Source organism: Rhipicephalus sanguineus, chromosome 5, assembly GCF_013339695.2.
Source record: "Rhipicephalus sanguineus isolate Rsan-2018 chromosome 5, BIME_Rsan_1.4, whole genome shotgun sequence".
Lineage (NCBI taxonomy): Eukaryota > Metazoa > Arthropoda > Arachnida > Ixodida > Ixodidae > Rhipicephalus > Rhipicephalus sanguineus.
The window spans coordinates 117,807,342-117,828,714 of NC_051180.1; the positions used below are offsets into that span (position 1 = coordinate 117,807,342).

Consider the following 21,373-nt stretch of genomic DNA (forward strand, 5'->3'; position numbering starts at 1 on the left):
ACATCGAATAAGCCAACATATGTGTCTGCTCAGATTTTGCAAAGTTTTTTATGTTGGGAAGAATACAAGGGGCGCCTACTTGTAAGCAGCTGGTACCGTTTTTTATATACAAAACAGCTGTTTTCTTTTCTCAGAACAAAAACTGACGGCCAAGTCTTGCTTCGTGCCACACTCTTTCTAATGCTTCCAATGGATTCTTGTACAGAGGTTCCAGGTTTACTTAGAAGGGACTGATCCGCACGCCAGAATACGCGCCATTTGTATGACGTAGAGATAGTTTTTCTCACTCGTAGAATGCGAAGCACAGCATTCCACTTTGTTGACCCAGTGCCCGTGCGCAAACGATTATGGGGGCGAGGCACATTTCCGGTCATTTTGTTCGGTACAGTGTGGGCCGTCGGTTCGGTGAGTGACTGGATATTTGCTTCTTTGTAAACGTGTTCCGCACTCCGCTCCCTATGTTTGCTTTTCTTTCTTTCTTCTTTTTTTTTTTTTTGCACACGCTGTAAGCGTTCACTTCAACATTCGACGTTTACGAAATGTTCACACCTGCTCAATGAAAACGCGACCGATAGCGAAAACTTTGTCGCGAAAAAATCACTCACAAAGAGAAAATCTCTCGTCTTTCGAACCACTGCAAACACACTTCAGAAGAATGAACGACAATCTTTTTTTTCCATTTATGCAAAGTCGCTTCGACACATGTTCAAATGCACGTATATTAAGTGCGGAGCACTTTAGGTGCTAGGCCTGTTGTATGCTGTCGTATGCTGTCATCGTATGCTGTCGTAGCTTGGCGTACGTAACGCAAGCAAAACAACGAATAGCATCGCCATCTGTAGCATATTGAGCGCGCGCTCGCGCCAAGAAGAAGTCTTCTTCCTCTTGTTCTTCGAACACCGCCTTGATGATGATATTAAGTGCGGAGCACTTCAGGGGCCCGTGCTGTCGTATGCTGTCGTCGCTTGGCGTAAAGCAGGCCGAACCGCGTATGAAAATTGCAAAAAAGGGGAGGCAAGCGAGAAATATAAAGAGAGAGAAAGGAAGGGAAAAAACAGGAAGAAAAATAGAAAGAGCATGAAAAGAGAAAGAAATAGATAAAGAGGAAGAAATCAATAGAAGTAAAGACAGAAACAAACACAGAAAAAAACGGAAAAAGAGAGAAAGAAACAAAGAGAGGAGGAAAAGAAGAGAAAACCGAAGAGAAACAAAGAAGGCTGCCCAGCTCCGCACTTCCTTCAGGCTTGACACCGCTACTGCAAAGCTGCCTTAATTTTTTACTTGAGTTTCTCCCGTGACCTTTCTTTAACGCGACCAAATTAAGTAAACCGTCCTTAGGGGAAATTACACCCACATTTTCTTTCGACGCATAGGTCCTGAAGTTAAAAAAAACTCACAGGGTCCCTTATGCATTCACAGGCGAAAGCCATCTTCGTTTTTTTCTCAGTCGATGTCTTTGATCTTCCCCCGCCCCCCTCTGAAAGCTTTCTGCACCTAACGTGGTTTCCACTTCCTCCAGGATCGGAAGCACCTCACCTGGTTTTGCACTGCCTCCGTAATCGGCCTTTGACCAAGCTACGATGTCATGTGATGACGGCAATATGTGACGTCATGATGTCGTCACAGATTTTGGCGATCTGTGACGTCACATGGTGACGTCATCGCGTGATGATGATCTTTTTGCATCACCCGTGTTGACGCCGCCGACGCGGGACGCCGGTCAATTTTCGCGTTTGGTGAGGCATCTAAGGCTTACGCCTTAAAACTTTCTTATTCAGGTCGTGTCGTGCGAGTTGTCAGCTAAGTGAAGCGTAGAGTAAAGTTAATCAATTGTGTAAGGTTCCGTAGAAATGGACTTGTCAGTTCGCGAAACGCTTAGGTGTGATTATTCCGGCCGAGCGCCTCAGCGACCTTAAACACATGTGTCACTAGAAGAAAAACTTGGACGAGTTGGTGGCTAGATCGCATTTGGGTAGGTTTGAAAAGGAGCCCGAACTCCAGCTAAGAGTAGACAGAAGTAGCCCTGGCATTTAATTTTACTGCCAAAATTCTAGTCAAATAGAACAGAAGCGGTATTATGAACAGAGTTACTGAGATATAAATATTTTGATTATGCAAAACAGAAATAAGAGCACCACTTTTTCCTTGTTGCTTGGTCATCGAGCCACAGGTAAGTTGCAAATAAATTGATAACTTATAATTTCAGTGTGGCTGCACACAGTTTATACAGAATAGATACAGTTCTTGCCAGAGACACAGAAATGTTTTAATATTCCAACTAACAAATAAGTAGGAATATTGAACGCTGAAGCAGTTCTTCCTCGAAGCCGCTGACCGAAACTGATTAATACAGTTAAAATAATGCCAGTCCAGCTTCATATAGTGATATCTATTTGACGATTAACTGTCCAGCTTCATTTTGTTGGGAATCTTTGTTTTTTGTCAAGTTCACGCGAGAACGCGCGCTGTGCTTCAGCATGAGTGGCACGCAGCGCAGGAACGGATGGCGCAGAAGAAAGGTGGGCTAGTTGGTATAGCATATTGTTCAAGGAATGCGCGGGAAAAAGGACGATGGGCTAGGTCGAACCGCACAACACGAGCGCCCACTAACAAGTGTTTTTATGACACGCTCAAAGAACAAATTTATACACAAAATGCTTTTGTGTATAACAACTGTTTTCATCACGCGCTCGAAGAGCACATTTATACACAAAATGTTTTTCTGTATACTCGCCGTAATATAACAAGGCCGTATGCACTTCTGGCTGTGCAAGCTATAGGCATCTATATTTACGCGTTACGTTTTAGGCGTGTTCTATCTCCTTTCGTACCAGTGAGTGCTAACGACTGGATGTCGCGCATCTCCGCGGCGCTTTCATCCAGCAGCCGTCGCGTTCGACGCCCTTGTCGACCAATTCCAGACCCAGATCCCCAATTTCTTATTTTATGCTGTAAAAGTCTCCAACGCTCATTCCGCTATAGCTCCCAACTCCAAAATGCCCATTTTTACCCCCGAATTGCTGCTTTCCTCCCGAACCCGCTGAGCTCTTGGACATCCTTTATAATTTCTATGACCCCGAAGCTGGGCAAACCTCCCTCCATTTCTAAGCTTCGCCCTAGCTCCCTGACGTCGTACGTTGGTAAGATCTTTGAGCCAAAGGCTCTGACATCGGGTCTCTCATTTTATTGCGGCGAGAGAGTACTTCCCTGGCCCTCTCATCGGCGTGTGGCGCCGCGTCTGAGCACAGGACATGTTCCTGATTCTTCAACAGACCTTTCTCGCACCCACACTCAGCCAGATCCATGCTCTTGTGGCCTTTCATGTCCGCAGGGCCTTCGACGGTGGATGTCCCGGCCACGCTCTGTCTCAACTCTCCCCCTGGACTGCGATTTCCGCACGTCCTCTCCTTCCTCTCTAATCGAGTGGCTTGCTTTAGAGTAGACACTCACCTGTCCTATCCCCACTCTCTCACCCGTGGCATTCCTCAAGGTGTTGTACTGTCCCCACATTCTTCAATTTCGCTATGACCCCTCTGGCCTCCAAACTATCCCAAGTTCCTACCACCACATAATTTATGCCACCGAAATCACTCTCTAGTGTACGTCCGGCTCTCCCGTCCACGAGCAGGACACCCTGCAACGTGGCCTAGATCTCATCGTGATCTCATCGGTTCCTTTTTCATCACTGTTGGTCTGTCTCCTGCTACGGATAAATCCGAGCTTCTTCTGCTCAACGCAACGCCCTCTTCTCTCTCCATCTTTCTGGCTCTCCCGTAATCGTCGTCCGACGATGCAAAGTTCTTAGCTTCTCTTTGCATGCAACTAAGAACGTACTTACGATGCAAGAACGTGCTTATGATGTAAGAACGTGCATGCCCTCCATCGCGCTGACAGGTCTTGCTACTCGGTAACTCACTTTCTGCGGCGCGTTGGCATTAGGCACTTGGGTCTCCACGATGCTCATGCGGCGGCGTTGCCCTTGCACTCGCTCTTAAAGGAGTGGTGACAGAAAATTTGTGAACCTCTGTTTTTTGCTCTTAATCAATGGCTACTGACTCGATAATAGCGGCAACGAAACTCATTTGCCCCAGCACGAGACGAATGTTTAATTATATGCTCGTATGTTACGACCGGAGGCAGTTTCGATTTCGAAGAGCACTCGGTAGCCCCGTGACGTAGATGGTCTACTTGGTAAACAAGAACGCAAGAACCAGTGACGTCACTGGCCAGCTTCTGCTATGTTGTCAGTGCTGCTGTTTCGTTTGCTGTGTTGAGCAGGTGTTGTGCGTTGCGAGTGCTTGTTTCCTCGATTGTCGAACTACGTTGCTTATCTATAGTGCGGCGATGGACGAAAGAGCTGGCAGGAGTGTAAAAATCAGTAAGAAAAGCTCGATTCACTTTGCGAATCTCGCCGGTAGCTGCGATTTTGTTCTTGTAGTCGTTGTCCAACTGAGGCGACGTTTTCCGCCAGGCTTGAAGTAGCCGCAGCATTAGACGTGCTGAAACATTTTCGCTCCGATCAATCGTAAAGTAGCAGGATGATAAGTGACGAAGGAAGCATTAAAATCACAACATTGGCACTCTGTAACAGTGTCTATGCGTAACATGCAAATGACGTGATGTACGCTTTACTGACTCGTATTTATATCAGGCAACGCCGCGTTCTCAAGGCATACCAATCCCACGTACGCACGTCGGAGGGTCGAAGCAGTTATCTGTCCACTACGCAATATGATCCCGGCAGCAGAGAGCTTTAGTTCGTCTGTAGACTTCCTGTCGTTTGCGGGTACCTGGTTACCGGAGCTGTTGACGGCTGCAGCGGCAGCAGCAACTGCGTACAACTGCGGAGCCCGTAGCGATATGTTGTGGCGTTTTGTCCAACTACAGTAATTTTTTTTTCTATTTTTTCCGTCGCGTTGTAGTTCTTGTCGGGAAAAAAAGCAATGAGAATACTGTGAGTTGCTAATTATCTCACTGCAAATGCTTTACATAGAATCAGTAAGCGGGTAAGTCGCTGCGATGTTATATTGTAGGTCTCTGGTTAGGCTACGCATCATCAGGTGTCGCTACCAGCTTTGTCGGTCTCGTACACGCCTCCGGTAACCCGGCCAGAACTCGTGACGTACGTGGTATCCACTCGGTGACCTCGTCGTCTTTTGCTTCTATTTCCGATCCGGCACTTTCACGAACTTCAAAACTCAATTAAAATACCTTGTAGGCTGTATTTGTGGCTGATATTGTACAGATGGCACCTATATGCACCCATTAGTGTGATTCAACAGTCAAATTGTGTCCGAATTTTGTGTCACCACTTCTTTAGCAAGTTCCTGTGCTTTTAAATGCGAAGCATTTCTTAGCGAACTTTTGCGACTTTGAGCGTATCTATCTATCTATCTATCTATCTATCTATCTATCTATCTATCTATCTATCTATCTATCTATCTATCTATCTATCTATCTATCTATCTATCTATCTATCTATCTATCTATCTATCTATCTATCTATCTATCTATCTATCTATCTATCTATCTATCTATCTATCTATCTATCTATCTATCTACTCAAAGTCGCAGAAGTTCGCTAAGAAATGCTTCGCATTTAAAACATGACACGCATGTCATGAAAAGCATGATTTACATTCCACGGCCTTTGGGCTCCCTGGCCGTTCCGTTAATCGGATGTATACCAAAATTGGTGTGTCATAACATGGCCTTATCACGAACATAAATGACAGGTCATATCATGAAAATCATGACACGCATGTCATGAACAGCATGATTTACACCACGGCCTTTGGGCTCCCTGGCCGTTCCGTTAATCGGATGTATGCCAAAATTGGTGTGTGATAACAGGGCCTTATTACGAACATAAATGACAGGTCATATAATGAAAAACGTGACACGCATGTCATGAACAGCATGATTTACATTCCACGGCCTTTGGGCTCCCTCGCCGTTCCGTTACTCGGATGTATACCAAAATTGGTGTGTCATAACAGGGCCTTATTACGAACATAAATGACAGGTCATATCATGAAAAACATGACACGCATGTCATGAACAGCATGATTTACATTCCACGGCCTTTGGGCTCCCTCGCCGTTCCGTTACTCAGATGTATACCAAAATTGATGTGTCATAACAGGGCCTTATTACGAACATAAATGACAGGTCATATCATGAAAAACGTGACACGCATGTCATGAACAGCATGATTTACATTCGACGGCCTTTGGGCTCCCTGGCCGTTCCGTTAATCGGATGTATACCAAAATTGGTGTGTCATAACAGGGCCTTATTACGAACATAAAGGACAGGTCATATCATGAAAAACATGACACGCGTGTCATGAACAGCATGATTTACATTCCACGGCCTTTGGGCTCCCTCGCCGTTCCGTTACTCAGATGTATACCAAAATTGGTGTGTCATAACAGGGCCTTATTACGAACATAAATGACAGGTCATATCATGAAAAACATGACACGCATGTCATGAACAGCCTGATTTACATTCCACGGCCTTTGGGCTCCCTGGCCGTTCCGTTAATCGGATGTATACCAAAATTGGAGTGTCATAACAGGGCCTTATTACGAACATAAATGATAGGTCATATCATTAAAAACATGACACGCATGTCATGAACAGCATGATTTACATTCCACGGCCTTTGGGCTCCCTCGCCGTTCCGTTAATCGGATGTATACCAAAATTGGTGCGTCATAACATGGCCTTATCACGAACATAAATGACAGGTCATATCATGAAAATCATGACACGCATGTCATGAACAGCATGATTTACATTCCACGGCCTTTGGGCTCTTGCGGCCGTTCCGTTAATTTCATATATACCAAAAATGGTACGGCGGGACAATAGTTCATGACGAACATAATGACAGGTCCTAACATGCAAATCGACGCGCATGTCATGTGCAGCATGATTTACATGTCATGGTCTCGGGGCGCTCGCGGCCGTTTAAATGAAGGGATACATATGAAAACTGGTATGACGAGACATTTCTGTATTACGAACATAAGTGACACGTGGTAACATAAAAATCATGATATGCATGTCATGTATGACATGATTTACATGCCACGCTCATGGCGCACTCGCGGCCGTTTCGCTAGATTGATATACACCAAAATTGGTATTGTGCGATGTGACTTTATGAAGAACATGAATAACAGATGGTAGCACGAAAACCATGACATCCATGACATGTATGTCATGATTTACATGCCACGCTCATGGTGCATTCGCGGCCGTTTCGATAGCTTGATATACACCAAAACTGGTATTGCGCGATGTGACTGTATGATGAACGTTAGTGACAGGTGGTAACATTAAAAACCATAATATTCATGTCATGTATGGCATGATTTACATGGTCTACTCATGATGCACTCGCGGCCATTTTGCTCCTTTGATATACACCAAAATTGGTATTGCGCGATGTGACTGTATGACGAACATAAATTAGAGGTCTTAACATGCGAATCATGTTATGCATGTCATGTACGGTATGATTTACATGCCACCGTTGTGGTGCGCTTCCGGCCGCTTTGTTAACGTGATATATACCAAAATCGGTATGGCATGACACGAGTGCGTGATGAACATAAACGACAGGTCACGCATTTATATACCAGAATATGCGTTTCATTGACATGGTGTACACTAGATTGTGCATGCATGCGTGCATGGCAAACATGCGATATATGGTGGACTAGATGCCATGGCATGAATGATTTCATTTGGCTCAAAGACAAACAAGGCGATGTATGCAGCTCCTTGCTGGCTGCTTCGCATTACAACGATTCCCACAGTGCGTGGGATCTGCCGATTTTTTACATTACGCTTCTTTTGTCTATGCACAGATTAACACTCTCGAAACCGCTCATTTAGAAACGCACATGGCAGCTCTTAACCTCCTGATTACTACCTCCACCGGTAAGCTTTTTGCCACAGGCCGCTTCCATACTCCCCTTTCTCTCTACCATGGCGCCCAGCTTGCTCGGCTTTGCATTCCTTCTGTTCCCTACCCCACCTTCCCCTTTCTCATAGCCATCCTGGCTCTTATCCTTCGTATCCTTCGCCTGCCGTCCAATATGCCCCCCATCCTGCATGCCGACCATCGTCGCGCGGCACGCAGCACCATTACCTTCTCCTGGCTACTTAGGGAACAGCCTACACGGATACCTCATTCGTGGTTCATCGAGTTTCCGGTACCCAACAAACTTCACTGTGAAGGCACGTCAAGTGATTAGAAGGGATAATTGGTTCATAAGGTGAACCAAATGTGAATTACGGAGAGTTGAAGATAATCAATTGTGAATTAGGGTGAATTAAAGATGAATCACATGTGGATTAGGGTTAAAAAAGGTGAACCAAGTGTAAATTAATGTGAATTAAAGTAGTAAGGGTATTCAGGTGAATCAAACGTGAATTAACTGTCAATTGTAAGGAAAGCAACGGGTGAATTAAATTTGAATTAACACGTGGGCGACCAAGTCTCAGCACATCGAACCAGTGATAATATCTAGGCGAACGAAAACAAAAACATATAATAGGAAGTAACAATCTAATCGGCTGAAACGTCAAAGTAAGAGTTTAATTGGCGTTGTTTTATGAACTTTTCGTGATCCTGTCCTTTCCGTAGAGTTGACTACAAGGACTGCTGAATCTTTTATGTGCATGTTTCGGTGCGCTTTCGTTGCCAAGCACAAGCCGTTACAGAGACCTCCGAGATGCACATGCTGTTTGCCAGCAGTACTGCGTCTTTCTTATGTTGAGAATTACACTAGAGAACAGGAAGCAAAAGCGAAGCGAGTACCGTCACTGAAGGATGAGGAATAAACTTTATTGAATGTACTGCATGCAGGGCTGGAGAGCCCGCCTAAATACTCCCACGCTGGAACCAGGAGGTAAAGCCTCCTGGCCCTATTATGGGCGTACTGGACAGCTAGGACTTCAGCGGAACAAATATACGCCGCCATGGACAGAATTCGTATAATATAGCGATTTTTTTAAGCGCACGGCCGTTCACACTCAAGCAATCGTCGTTGGTGGTTTCTGTACTAACTGCTAGTCGGTCTGAATCAAACGAAACATTTAGAAATGAAAGAAAAAAATTCACCCGGTCCCTTATACGCATTCGCCTCGAAAGGTAAAGCCACCTTCTTCTTCTTGGTCTTCTCAGTCGATCGTATTTAACCTTCCCCCATGCCCACGGAAGCTTTATACAACTAACGCGGTCTTGCGCTGACTCCCGGATCGGAGGCCTTTCAAGCTTTGTGCCCCTCACGATGTTTTGCGCCGTCGCCGTGAGTCCGCGCACATTTGACCAAGCGGCGATGTCGTGAGATGATGTCCTCACATGTCGTCGTGCCATGTCATCAGAAATTCTGGCGACCTGTGACGTCACGAAGACGTCTAATGATGACGTCGTGATGTGACGTCATCGCTTGAGCAAGGTCACGCGAGTTTTTGGCGAGACCTTACGAGACCTTTGCGAGCTCTATAGTCTCGCGGTAATCTCGCGGACAGGAACGCCAACGTAGCCACTTAAGGCTTTTGCCTTGCTAATGAGAGAAAATGCATGAACCCGCCATGTTAGCTTAACGGCCAAGGTGATGCATTGCTAAGCTCGACGAAGCGGCTTCAATTTCCAGCCGTGGAGCCAGGGGCGTAGCCAGGAATTTCTTTCGGGGGGGGGGGGGGGGTTCAACCATACTTTATGTATGTTCGTGCATGCGTTTGTATGTGTGCGTGCCTATATACGCAAGCAAAACTGAAAAATTTCGGGGGGGGGGTTGTTTGAACCCCCCCCCCCCCCTTGGCTACGCCCCTGCGTGGAGCCCACATTACGGTGAGGACAAATTTCAGTAAAACTCCCGTGGCGTTCTTTGATTTATCTGCACGCTGAAAGACCCCGGGTGATCAACGTTTTCCGGAGTCGCTCATTATGGCGACTCTGACAATCACATTGTGGTTTCATAATCATAACGTATGACCCCAGAATATAAAAAAAAGTAGAAAAAGAAGTCCGCAAGTTTGATTGTACGCGCGCCTGTGCAAGCGTTTTCAGCAGCGGGCACTGTCTGTTGTGAATATCTTCAATAAGATGTTTGCCACCATCGCCACCACTGTGTGAGCGACATGAATTCATTGCTATGTGCGAGATAAGTGTTACTAAATGACTCTGTCAGCGAAACATAAGTTTAATTTTTAGGGGCGAAGCTCCTTATAGCATCACCTGGCCGGTCGTCGCTCCATGCGGCGTGTCCCCGCTGTCGCGTCTCCCGTATCATTCAATAGATGGTGCTGTCCCATAGAGATGCATGCAAAGTGCAGTGCAGTTGGGTGACGATATACTAGATGGCGCTGTCCCATAGAGATGTGTGCAATATGTGTGCAAAAAAAGAGAAAAAAATTTAAAAACAGAAAAAAGAGAAGAAAAGAAGAAAAAGCAGCGGCACCCTACACGCTAGATGGCGTGCAGTAATCAAAGCGGCGTATCGCTTTGATTACTGCTGGGCGAAACTACTGAACATTTCACGGTGTAACCCTGATTGCTTCAGGAGCTTCGCCCAAGCTCTTCATCATTCACCCGTGGATATGCTGTAATTTTTTTTTTGTTTTCTCACAGGCTAATACGACTATGCAGAGTAGCGCACTGTGGACGAAAATGTGTAAGTCATGCTCTTCTCGCGGGTCGCCTTGCTCTCATTCACTGCTTATGCTAACGATGCCCTCCCCTGTGTTTCTCTCCCCTCCAAACTCTTCAGCATGCGGAAAGACCCAGTCCGTACCTCGCATTATAAATGGTCTCCGCGCTCCAGAACACAGATACCCATGGATCGTAAGTTCTGTATATATTTGTTGGGCAATGTTCGTGAAGCGATTGCCGAAGTGCGGCATAGGAAGTACGCTTTGAAGGTGGACGACGAACTTGCCTTGACTCGCCGAGGCAGTACTCTGCGGCTAAGAAGAAGAATTGAAAGCTGGGCCAGTTGGTGAAAGTTCTTGGACATATTGCTTTTAAGGGCTTGTTTTTGTTTGTTACACACAATATTAATGAGAACTAACAGACAGTGATGCCAAGGAAAGTATGGGGAATGTTATTCGTAATAATTGGGATATAAATATGAAGAAAGTAAAGTGGACGAAAAGATAACTTGCCGCCGGCAGGGACCGAACCTGCGACCTTTTAATAACGCGTCCGATGCTCTACCACTGAGCTACGGCGGCGGTCATCCCCCCCCCGTCCACTTTATAGGGTTTATATTTGCATTTAAACGTAGGAGTGTTAGTCAGCGCCGATCGCAGCCATGGCGGCGAGTGTGTAACACTTTTTTCTGCCTTTCTGGCATCAAGTAGCACGTGATCTTTTTACGCACTGGCAGCTGACCAATAATACCTCGCATACTACCTGAAGGCACCAGGTCTGCCAGAACAAGACCCTTGCTATGAATGAAGGAAATATGACTTTTAAGGGCTAGTTTTTCTTTGTTACGTTACACACAATATTCTTGAGAACTAACAGACAATAATGTTAAGGAGAGTATAGGGTGTGTTATTTGTAATAATTGGGATATAAATGTTAAAGCTGAAAAACGGATAAAAATGCTATAAAAAAGCTATAAAAAAGGATAAAAATGCTATAAAAAGTTAAGCTTTACCATCTCCTCCTCCTCCTCCTCCTCCTCACTTTCCTTTCCGACCTCCTTGCTATGCTATAATATGCTCCCTTCTTGGCTTTGCGTGCCTTGGCATAGCCAGGCTCCCCGTCTCTTAAGGGGGCTGTTCCTCGCTCAACCAGTTGATGCGGAACGGCAACGGAGCTTTGCCAAGCTCAAACACTTCGGCTGTTAAAATCCCTGAACACGGGGTGTCACTGGAGACGTTTCGACAAGTGGTCTTGTCTTCTTCAAGGTACCAACTGCGTTGAAGTTGCCGACTTGTGAAGACAAGACCACTTGTTGAAGCTTCCATCTTCCCTTATCGAGGTAAGCACACGTGCACATGACTCATCGAACTGAGGCACACTGTGCAGAAAGAAGCAGAAACATGCGCGAACGAGTGTTGCATTGCTTGGCGGCGAAAGAAAAAAAGAAACGGATTACTTAGTATTATTCGGGCATCTTTAACTTGAAAACACGAATTAATGTGCACGATAAGAATCCTCTGAACTATAAATACGGCTGGCATACCCGTGAAAGGAGCTCGATATATCGCACTTTACGGCACAAAGCAACAGCGCCGTCGCGTGTAATGCACGCTCTGCTGTAAAAAACAATGTGTGTGCTTCCAGACTTTCAGTGGAACAGGAGACATTTAAGCGACGGAGGCGTCGCTTCCCCCGTGTCGCTTTACTTGTGACGTTCACTGAAATTTGTGCTGCTCTCTACGGAGAATACGAATTCAGCTGTTATCACCTATATAGGTGAAGGAACGCCTTGCGCAGATGCTTGGTCCCTCACTGAGGAATATGGCCAAAGGACGCACATTTACACCGATGAATCGGTCTCAGCCGACAGCTCCACAGGTGCTGTTGTTATCCCGGCCTGCCAAGTGACCATCAAGTTCAGGGTGTCCCACAGGACGACATCAACAGCAGCGGAGCTTGCCGCCTTACGTGCTGCTATCCTTTATATCGCGGAAGCCCAGCCTCAAAAGCGAGCTGTCTTTTGCGACTCTAAGGCATCCCTTCAGAGTCTGCAATCAGCGTTACGACGAAGGGTGCACGGGCACTTAGTAAACGAAATGAGAGAATTCCTTGACTAAGCTTTATCGAAGGGACATGGCGTTGTGCTGCAGTGGCTGCCGGGACATTGTGGCATTGTCGGTAACGACTTCGATGATGATGCTGCCCGGTCCACTCACGAGGACGTTCAGACAGCCCCAATACCCTTGTCGAGAACAGACGCTGCAAGGGGCCTTCACTCGTTCGCTGACACGATGTCGCAAACTTGGTTGAGCGACCCCAGCGTCTGGAACTGTCGCCTACGAAAACTCGACCCGTCGATGAAACTGCATATTCCACCTCACCTCGCTCGCGCCGTGGCGCAACTTTACTGTGCCGCCTGTGGTTAGGAGTAGCTTTCACGAAAGCGTACTCTCTTCGCATAGGATTGGCAGACACCTCCACATGTGACTCGCGCAACAGTGACGAAACGATAGAACTTTTACAGTGTTTCTGTCATCGTTTTGTGAGCGAACGCAACGTTCTACGCAATGCGCTGAGCAAACTAGACGACAGACCGTTTTCCGAAGAGAACATCCTCAGGATAGTGGCTCTACGCGTCGCAGGCCAGCAAAGCGACGCGAGTATTGCTACTGCTGTCAAAATTGAACGGGCTAAGCGACCGCTTGTAGGCGTGCGATGGACAGTTCTCTCTTCCCTCTTCTTCCTTTCTTTCTTTCTTTCCTTCTTTCTTTTAATCCCTCCATCCCTTCCCCTCCTCCCCCCCCCCCCCCCCTGTGCAGGGTAACAAACCGGACGCGCGTCAGCTTGACCTTTCATACCCTCCCTTCCTCCTCATCCTCCTTTGTTCCTGCTAGCTTGCCCTATGTGCAAACTTGTTTTGATAAGAATTAAGCACACATCCGTGCCATTTACACTTGTTCAGTGACTCAAATGCGGGGTTTCCATGTCTGAGGCCATCGGCCGTAATACCACGGTCACGGTCGTCGCATTCCAATCGCGCCTGATTAGGCACTGTCGTCGCGTGCTGACAAACGGGCACACAGTAAATGACCCCATCTCTTCAAATAAATAAATAAATAAATAAATAAATAAATAAATAAATAAATAAATAAATAAATAAATAAAGTGCGAGCTCGCGTCCACTGCAGAGTAGAGTATCAAAGCTGCCTGACAGTGCAGATTTGGGACGCAAACAATGTACCAATGAATCGATAAGCACGTTTGCTGTTGACCTTAACGTTTCATTATACTGCTTTACCTGGTGTTTTAATACAATGCTTCATATTTTATGCCTTCTTCCGCATTGACTCCGAAGCGCATAAGATACATAGCAGGCTGGTTCAGCGCCGTACTGTGCCGTCTTGCATGTGCTCCTCAGTTCGTGCTCCTAGGACCTCAGGCCCTGCGTTCTTGAACGCTCTATTGTGTTATCGCATTGGCCATCAGGTCCTGGTTCAAGCAAGGGACGAAGTGAGGAGGCTCACCGGGATCTGCGGTGGCAGCATAATCACCAGGAAGCACGTCCTTACCGCCGGACACTGCTTGTTTCTGTAAGTGTGAATGCCGTTTTGTACTCTCATTTCCAAGAACGTCGATGCTTACACGTGGCGCGCACGAACTTTAGCCTATATACCACCATTCCCTAGACAATCGTCACCTCGTCGTATACTTCTCGTCTTGCGCATTCTGCGGTTGTTCCTTGTAATGGATGTTACATATAATTTTTTATTCGATTGCTGGTCATTCTATCAACGAAGTCTGATGTTCCAGTGTCGTGGGTTCTTTTAACGAAACTAACGTACTGGAAGTCTAACGTACAGTCGCCCGCCAGAGACCCCATGCATTCTCGTAGTTCTTTCACGTTGACGACCTGGAGTGCCCACGGACACTTTGTTTCGCGTTATGGACCCTTTTGCTCACGCCCCCATATTTTTTTTTTCACTTCGGCTTCATTTCTGCAGAGGGAGTAACCTGTGGCGTCATCATCATCGCCCTTCTTCATCATCATCATCATTTTCACAGTCACCGCGCTGCGCTTCTCGCGCTGCTCATGCGAAGACCTCGATACGCGAGCCAGAAAGGGAAAAAGAAAGAGGACACGCTCACGCTAGATGAAGGTATTCGTGACACCATTCAGAGTTTCTGTAGACCGATCACATTATTCGTGGGCGACTTTAATTCACATCGTGTATCTTGGGGGTACCGCACAGACGCATCAGGTAAAATTCTGTGGAACTGGATAAGTAAAACCAATTACACATGTCCAGTAGCGTAGCCAGCGCGGGGGGGGGGGGGGGGGGCACCGGGCCCGTGCCCCCTCCGAAATGTTTTTTCTCGCGGAATACAGAGCACAAGATGACACTCGACCCCACTTATCTGCCCAGACCCAATGTCGGATCAAGGAGGTGCCCCCCCCCCCCCCCCCACATCGAAAAAAATTTCTGCCTACGCCACTGCACATGTCTTAATTCCAAAGTAGCTACATTTATACGAGGTAACACGAGATGTCTTTTAGACTTATCATTCGCTAGCTCAAACCTTCTTATCTCTTCTTGGGCTGTGGTTGATACTGCAACTAATAGTGATCACTGCCCAGTAAGGATTGACATTAATTACCCTTTGGTGCCATTGGATCATCAGACTCGCACTTTTGTAAACTGTTCAAAATTTTAAGAAGTTTACACTCAGCTTTGTCCTCTTCGACTAGCTCTGAAAATGGCATTAAAGTCGTGAGTCCTTGTTCGGTTTTAAAATGCACTATGAAAAAATCACAGTTCACTGTAGCCTCAGCAGAAGGGAAGCCCGTAAGTGTCTGGTGGGCTTCAGACTGGGAACGATAGTACAGGCGCAGAAAGGATGCATGGGAAAAACTTCTGATTAACCAGTGCCCTTCTAATTGGAGTAACTATAAGTACGCCAAAGCTATGTTTAAAAGTATGGGTGTGCGAATAGTGAAATTTCATATCGAATCGAATTCGAATCGAATATTGCCGAATAGTGGCCAAAAATATCGAATATCGAATCGAATATCGAATAGTATATTTACGCGAAATGTGTACCGCCAGTTACGGCAAGACAAAGGAAAAATCAGGGACGCTACGGTGTGCTGACAGCTTCATTACGTACTTGTTCGGGAGTGGCTTTTGTTTCAACTTTTATTGGCGCGCAAGCATGTTGATAGAAGAGCCACCATTCCAGTAAGAAGCGCCACTCCTAACCTCCTAACAGAGGGGGTACGGTAGGTAGCTTTTTTCTGCCCGTATGGTCGTGCAATGCGACTCATCTGACAACGGTAATGTTGTGCTTCATCGCCATGGGTGCTCCGGGCTCAAAAATCTTTGGGCGCCCGTTCACAGCAGCGTTTTAACTGCGCGCCGGAACGATTGGAGTTTCTGAACGAGTGGTGCGGTGCGGCAGTGGCGAGTGCTTAGCGTGAAAAAAATTTTTTATGCAAGGCCAATCACCTAGGGTTTCGCAGGCCAAAGTCAGGTCGTTTTAAGGCGCTTGCAGCATACGCGACCGAACTACGCAAGAACAGCAAGAAGTCCGTGCCTTCGTTTCGGGAACGAAGTTGTCAAGGACTTGACGATTTTCTCATGTGTTTTTCTACGTGCGGAAATGACATAATCTCCTTTAAGATTAACATGCGCTCGCTTTTGAACCAGGATGTCGGTGAAAGTTTAACGAAAGGCGACGTTAGCATTAGTTTTAGCCACCCCACCCTAACCAAGTTGCACCATTGGCTTTTGTCGGGTTTTATATATTCGTCTTGTCGAATTATTCGAAACTTCGAATACTAGCTATTCGAAAGTCGAATCGAATTATTCGATTCGGAAGTATTCGATTCGAATGGGAAACTCGAATATTCGCACACCCCTATTTAAAAGAACTGTTTCCATGGTGAAAGCTAAACATAATTAAAATCGCTATACCTTTCTCTCAAAAAGTAGGAACAAAGAAGCTCTTTTTAGATTTCTTAGGTCTCGTAACGCAATCTCTGCGCCCATACACATAGAGTATGCTGTATTAACTCCGACAGAATTGGCTGACTTATTAGATGGAATTGCATTGGGATTACAAAAGCGCTTCACCTCTCAATTACAATCTTTTTTCCCCCAAACCTTCCTGCGTAGGTGACTTTGTCAGCGTAACTATAGAAGAACACGCGCTTGTTCTCCAATCTCTCCCCAATTCAGCTCCAGGTCCAGGCGGCATTACGACAGGCATGCTAAAAATGTTATTTGAGGTGTCTCCTCGGGATCCCCTTAATCTTGTCAACCATTCACTCGGCAATGGCTTGGTTCCTCCAGATTGGAGAATTGCAAAAATAATTCCCCTGCTAAAAAACAAGGAGTAGGTGCTCACGTTGATAATATAAGACACATCGCACTAACTTCGCATGTTATAAAATTAATTGAAAGAGTATTATACATTAAAATAATCAAATTTATAGCAGATAACTCAATCTTGAGCTCCTGTCAGATAGTATTTAGACCTGGATACTCCATATGGTACGCGCATGTAGATTTAGAGGGACGAATTAAGCTTGCTCGTCACAGGCGTCATTATGCAGCATTAGTAACTCTAGACTGGGCTAAGGCATACGTGTAGAACATGCCACCCTGCTCAATTCATTAAAAAACTTCAACTTCTCGCAATGTATTGTTAATTGGTTGTATGAGTTTCTAAAGGATAGGAAATTTTGTTCTTCCCAACCTGGCTTATCTTCCCCAAAATATAGTCAGTCCTGAGGGGTCCCTCAAGGTTCCGTTCTCTCTCCTGTTTTATTTAATGTTTTATTAAGCGCAGTTCCGTCTCACAATAACTTTCAAGTGTATATGTATATGCAGATGACATTGCGTTCTTCTCTTCTGCGTGTGATATTCACTCATTGCATGCAACATTACAAGCATATTTCGGAACATTAGAATTATGGTTTGAATAAATTCGAATGACCATAAACGTTAGCAAGAGTACTGTGATTGTTTTTCCTTTGAATGCTCTAATTAGCATTTCACTTCAGTATCGTCAAGAAGTAATTCTCCAAACTGACTGCGTTGAATATTTAGGTGTGTTTTATGATGAAAAACTAGGTTGACGAAATCACAGTGAGCATATTAAATCTAAGGCAACTTGCGCTGTTGGAGTGATTCGTAAGCTTGGTCGACACCCCACTGGCCTACGCAGGGAAAATCTAATTGTTATTTGCCGTATGTTCGTCCGATTCTAGAATTTGGTTGCGTCTTATTCTCTGGGGTGCCAGCATACAAACTTAATCCCCTGTGTCTTTTAGAGCCAGAGGCTCTTCGTAGTTGTCTAGGGGCACCGAAATTTACTGCGAACCGTGTGTTATATCGAGAAGCCCGAATCCCCCCTCTAGCTCGCAGATTCCGCATTCTTACCGTCAAAACATATTTAATAATTTTTGCGCATCTTCACTTAGACGATTACAGTTTGTATTCATGTCTGAATCGAGAACATTTTTAACATGAAAGTGTTTTATGCCGGGGTCCACCACGGCTCCACTGACGCATTTCCGTCACGGATATGACGTTGTAAAATAAAAAGACTAACATATGGCAAAGAAAGAACTAAGAAAAAGTTCCGTCACCGGAAGTCGAACCTACGACCTCTCGATCGCCAGCGCGCAGCGCTAAACGACTCCGCCAGAAGGCATATTAGCTGCTATGCTAACGGCAAGCTATTTATGTACACCATTCGCTGGTGGCGGTACTCAGAGATCGGCGGCACAACGAGTTTTCGTTATCACTAGCGAGATGGCGCGAAGGGCTCGAAGAACGCGCTTTTAAAGTCGTCCCCCACGCGGATTAGCGCGCGCCTCGACAGGGCGTGGTCGCTCGTGCGGGCGCTTATCTCGTGATCTCGGTGGTTTGTACGTGTTGCGCTCTGCCTGAAAGTTTCCATTGAGAGCACGAAGGTCACCTCGCTCACTGCAGCGGCGCTTTTGCGAAAGGAGCGCGCTGCTCACGCAGAAATAAGTTACAACTGCGACAGTTCGCGCTCATCCTGTGTATGTTCGTTCCGCGCGTCCTTTCTGCTTGAGCAGCGCATTGCAAGTTTTGAGCGGCTTGCCGTTCTTCGCGTAACATTACAATTTGATGCTGTAGCATTCATTCCTTCGCGCTCGCTTGGGGTGAAAGAATGCACAACAAGCGCTCAACTACGTCTGTGAAGACACGTTTCACTCTCCTGTTATACCGATTCCTATGACAGAGGGATCAGCCATGTTTTTTTAATGAGCCTTGACATATATATATATATATATATATATTATATATATATATATATATATATATATATATATATATATATATATATATATATATATATATATATATATATATATATATATATATATAATGATGGATATAATGATGGATATATAAGCCCCAAGTTTTGTTTGTGCAAGATCAGCTAGAGCCTTTAAACGATAACATACGCGACATCGTCTCAAATGATAACCCATTGGCTTAAACAAAAATTCAATTTGATGATATATGCTCATCTAATTCAAAACTTCTACCTTCTAGATATATTATATACTTGTTAGAGGACCATTTGCTTCAGTTGGGAATTGTTACCGTAATTGCTACTGATGCATCCATGAGTGAAGAGGAAGCTCCCGAGTAGCCATTGTCTGAGAAGCTTTATCTTGGTCATTCCTGTTGCGTCTCCCAGATTATACTTCCACATTCGAAGCAGAGCTCTTAGCAATTATTTTAGCCCTTCGAAAACTTTCAGAAAATGATTCGGCAGTTGTAGTAATTACTGATTCCCTGTCCGTATGTAGATCTCTCACTTCAGTTTCTCCTTCCGAGTCCTCTATTTACATTTAATAAAATTTTCAGTTGCTAGTAAACGCTCCGTCCTGTGTCCTTTCTGAGTCTTCGTACATTTTGCGCTTGTTTCATCATGAACGAGTCCTCTATTTTAAATGCATTTACGTCATTAATTCCTGAAAACTTGTGTACAGTGCGGCTGGTATGGGTGCCAGGTCATCGTGGCATATGCATAAACGAAATGGCTGATGCTCTCGCGCGGTGGTCCCTAGATGGTCCTGTAATGTCCATTGTACCTGATACAGCTTTTATTACTGAATCCAGATTCCGCAAGTATTTCTTGCGTCAGGATTCCATAAAAATGAAATTACGAGGTCAAAAATATTGTCACCTTTCTTTTCCTTGGGATAATAAATTGTGTCCCACTCGTAAATTGGAAGTGTCTCTTACAAAATTTCGATGCCGCATTCCTCCTCTTAATTTTTATTTACGCAGGTCTGGTCTGGTACCATCTCCTCTATGCTTTTACTGCCAAGAGCCTGAAAACATCGAACCCTTTTTACTTCATTGCCGTCGTTTTACTAATTGTAGGAAAACATTTCGAAATTTTCTTAAGGAAATTAAGCATTCCTCTTAATTCTGAAAATGTTCTTTCTCTTGGGGCATCTTCTCTGGGCCACGGCAACAGGAACGTCTGCATAGGTGTCTGCGAATTTCTCCGTGACACAAGAAGATATCCTCAAAATTTGGTACTTCGGACTTCTTGACGCTAATTGATTGAATTCCATATTATTGTTCTATTCTTATTTTTATTGGAACATAAGCTAATCATTCTTCAACTTGAAGAATGATTAGAAAAGTTTTTTATATACCGTAGACGACCGAATAATTCCTTTTTCCTTAGTCTAAATTCTAATTTTGGTCCCTAAGAATGCGCCCTAGCACGCGCCCGCAACGTGCTAGGGCGCGTTCCCAGGGACCAAAATAAAGTTTATTCATCCATCCATTCACCTTGTATTAACCGCCGGTTCATGGCCAATCCCCCGTAGTGGGTGAGAGCCAAAATTAAAGGAACAAGCAAGCAAGCAAGCAAACCTAGCGGGACGCTGCAGCCGCTCTGCTTCGGCTACCGCCTTGTAATAAAGTGTCGAGCTTACGGCACGGCGACGTCGGCCGCCGCCACGTCTCTCTCGTCTCTCGCTACAGCAGCTTCCTGCTCTGCTTTCATTAGGCAATATGCGCAGTAGTGCGGAAATCGCACTTTGAAAATTTACTCCAAGCGTCGCCGCAGCCACGGCGAGCGTTCCAGCCTCTCGGTGTTGTACGGCCACACGACTCTGGCGCTGGCGCAGCGGTCCGCCGTGGTCCGGGCGACGCTCCATCCGGGTTACGACGACCGCACCCTCATGAACGACATCGCGGTGCTGGAGCTGTCGCACGAGCTGCAGTTCTCCAACCGCGTGCAGCCCGTGTGCCTTCCCACCGAGGACTTCCCTCCACTGCCCGGAACCATCGGCATCGTGGCCGGCTGGGGCTACACGTCCGAATGTGAGTATAGCCAGCCGGGAACGCTGCTGTTGCAGAAAAGAACTTCAACAGAAAAAAAAAAAGAATTGCGCAACTTGCAGCAATTCGAGCAAGGCTGGGTCACAGCTGGTGGGCAGCTAGCTGGTCCTGACTTGGCTAGGCTTTTACGCCTTAACTTGTCTCTTTCCCACTATTCTGTACTATACAGTAATACCTCGGTGATACGAATCTCGCGGGGTTACCAAAAATATTCGTATCATCCGAAATTCGTATCACCAGAAAACGTGGAAAATTAGTGTGCGACAAAAGAAAGTTGGCATACGTTTTTATT

The 21,373-nt window shown here is 45.6% G+C and overlaps 1 protein-coding gene across 1 annotated transcript in view; it reads left to right on the forward strand.

Moving 5' to 3' along the window:
* The first annotated feature begins 313 nt into the window (after positions 1-313).
* The window catches only part of LOC119394198 (mast cell protease 1A), an 81,584-nt gene continuing 60,524 nt past the window's right edge, over positions 314-21,373 (forward strand). Inside the window, exons 1-5 of the mRNA XM_037661474.2 lie at positions 314-405; positions 10,655-10,697; positions 10,794-10,867; positions 14,162-14,265; positions 20,807-21,063. Of these exons, the coding sequence (XP_037517402.2) occupies positions 10,667-10,697; positions 10,794-10,867; positions 14,162-14,265; positions 20,807-21,063 (466 nt within the window). The 5' untranslated portion in view covers positions 314-405; positions 10,655-10,666. The remainder of the gene's footprint in view (positions 406-10,654; positions 10,698-10,793; positions 10,868-14,161; positions 14,266-20,806; positions 21,064-21,373) is intronic.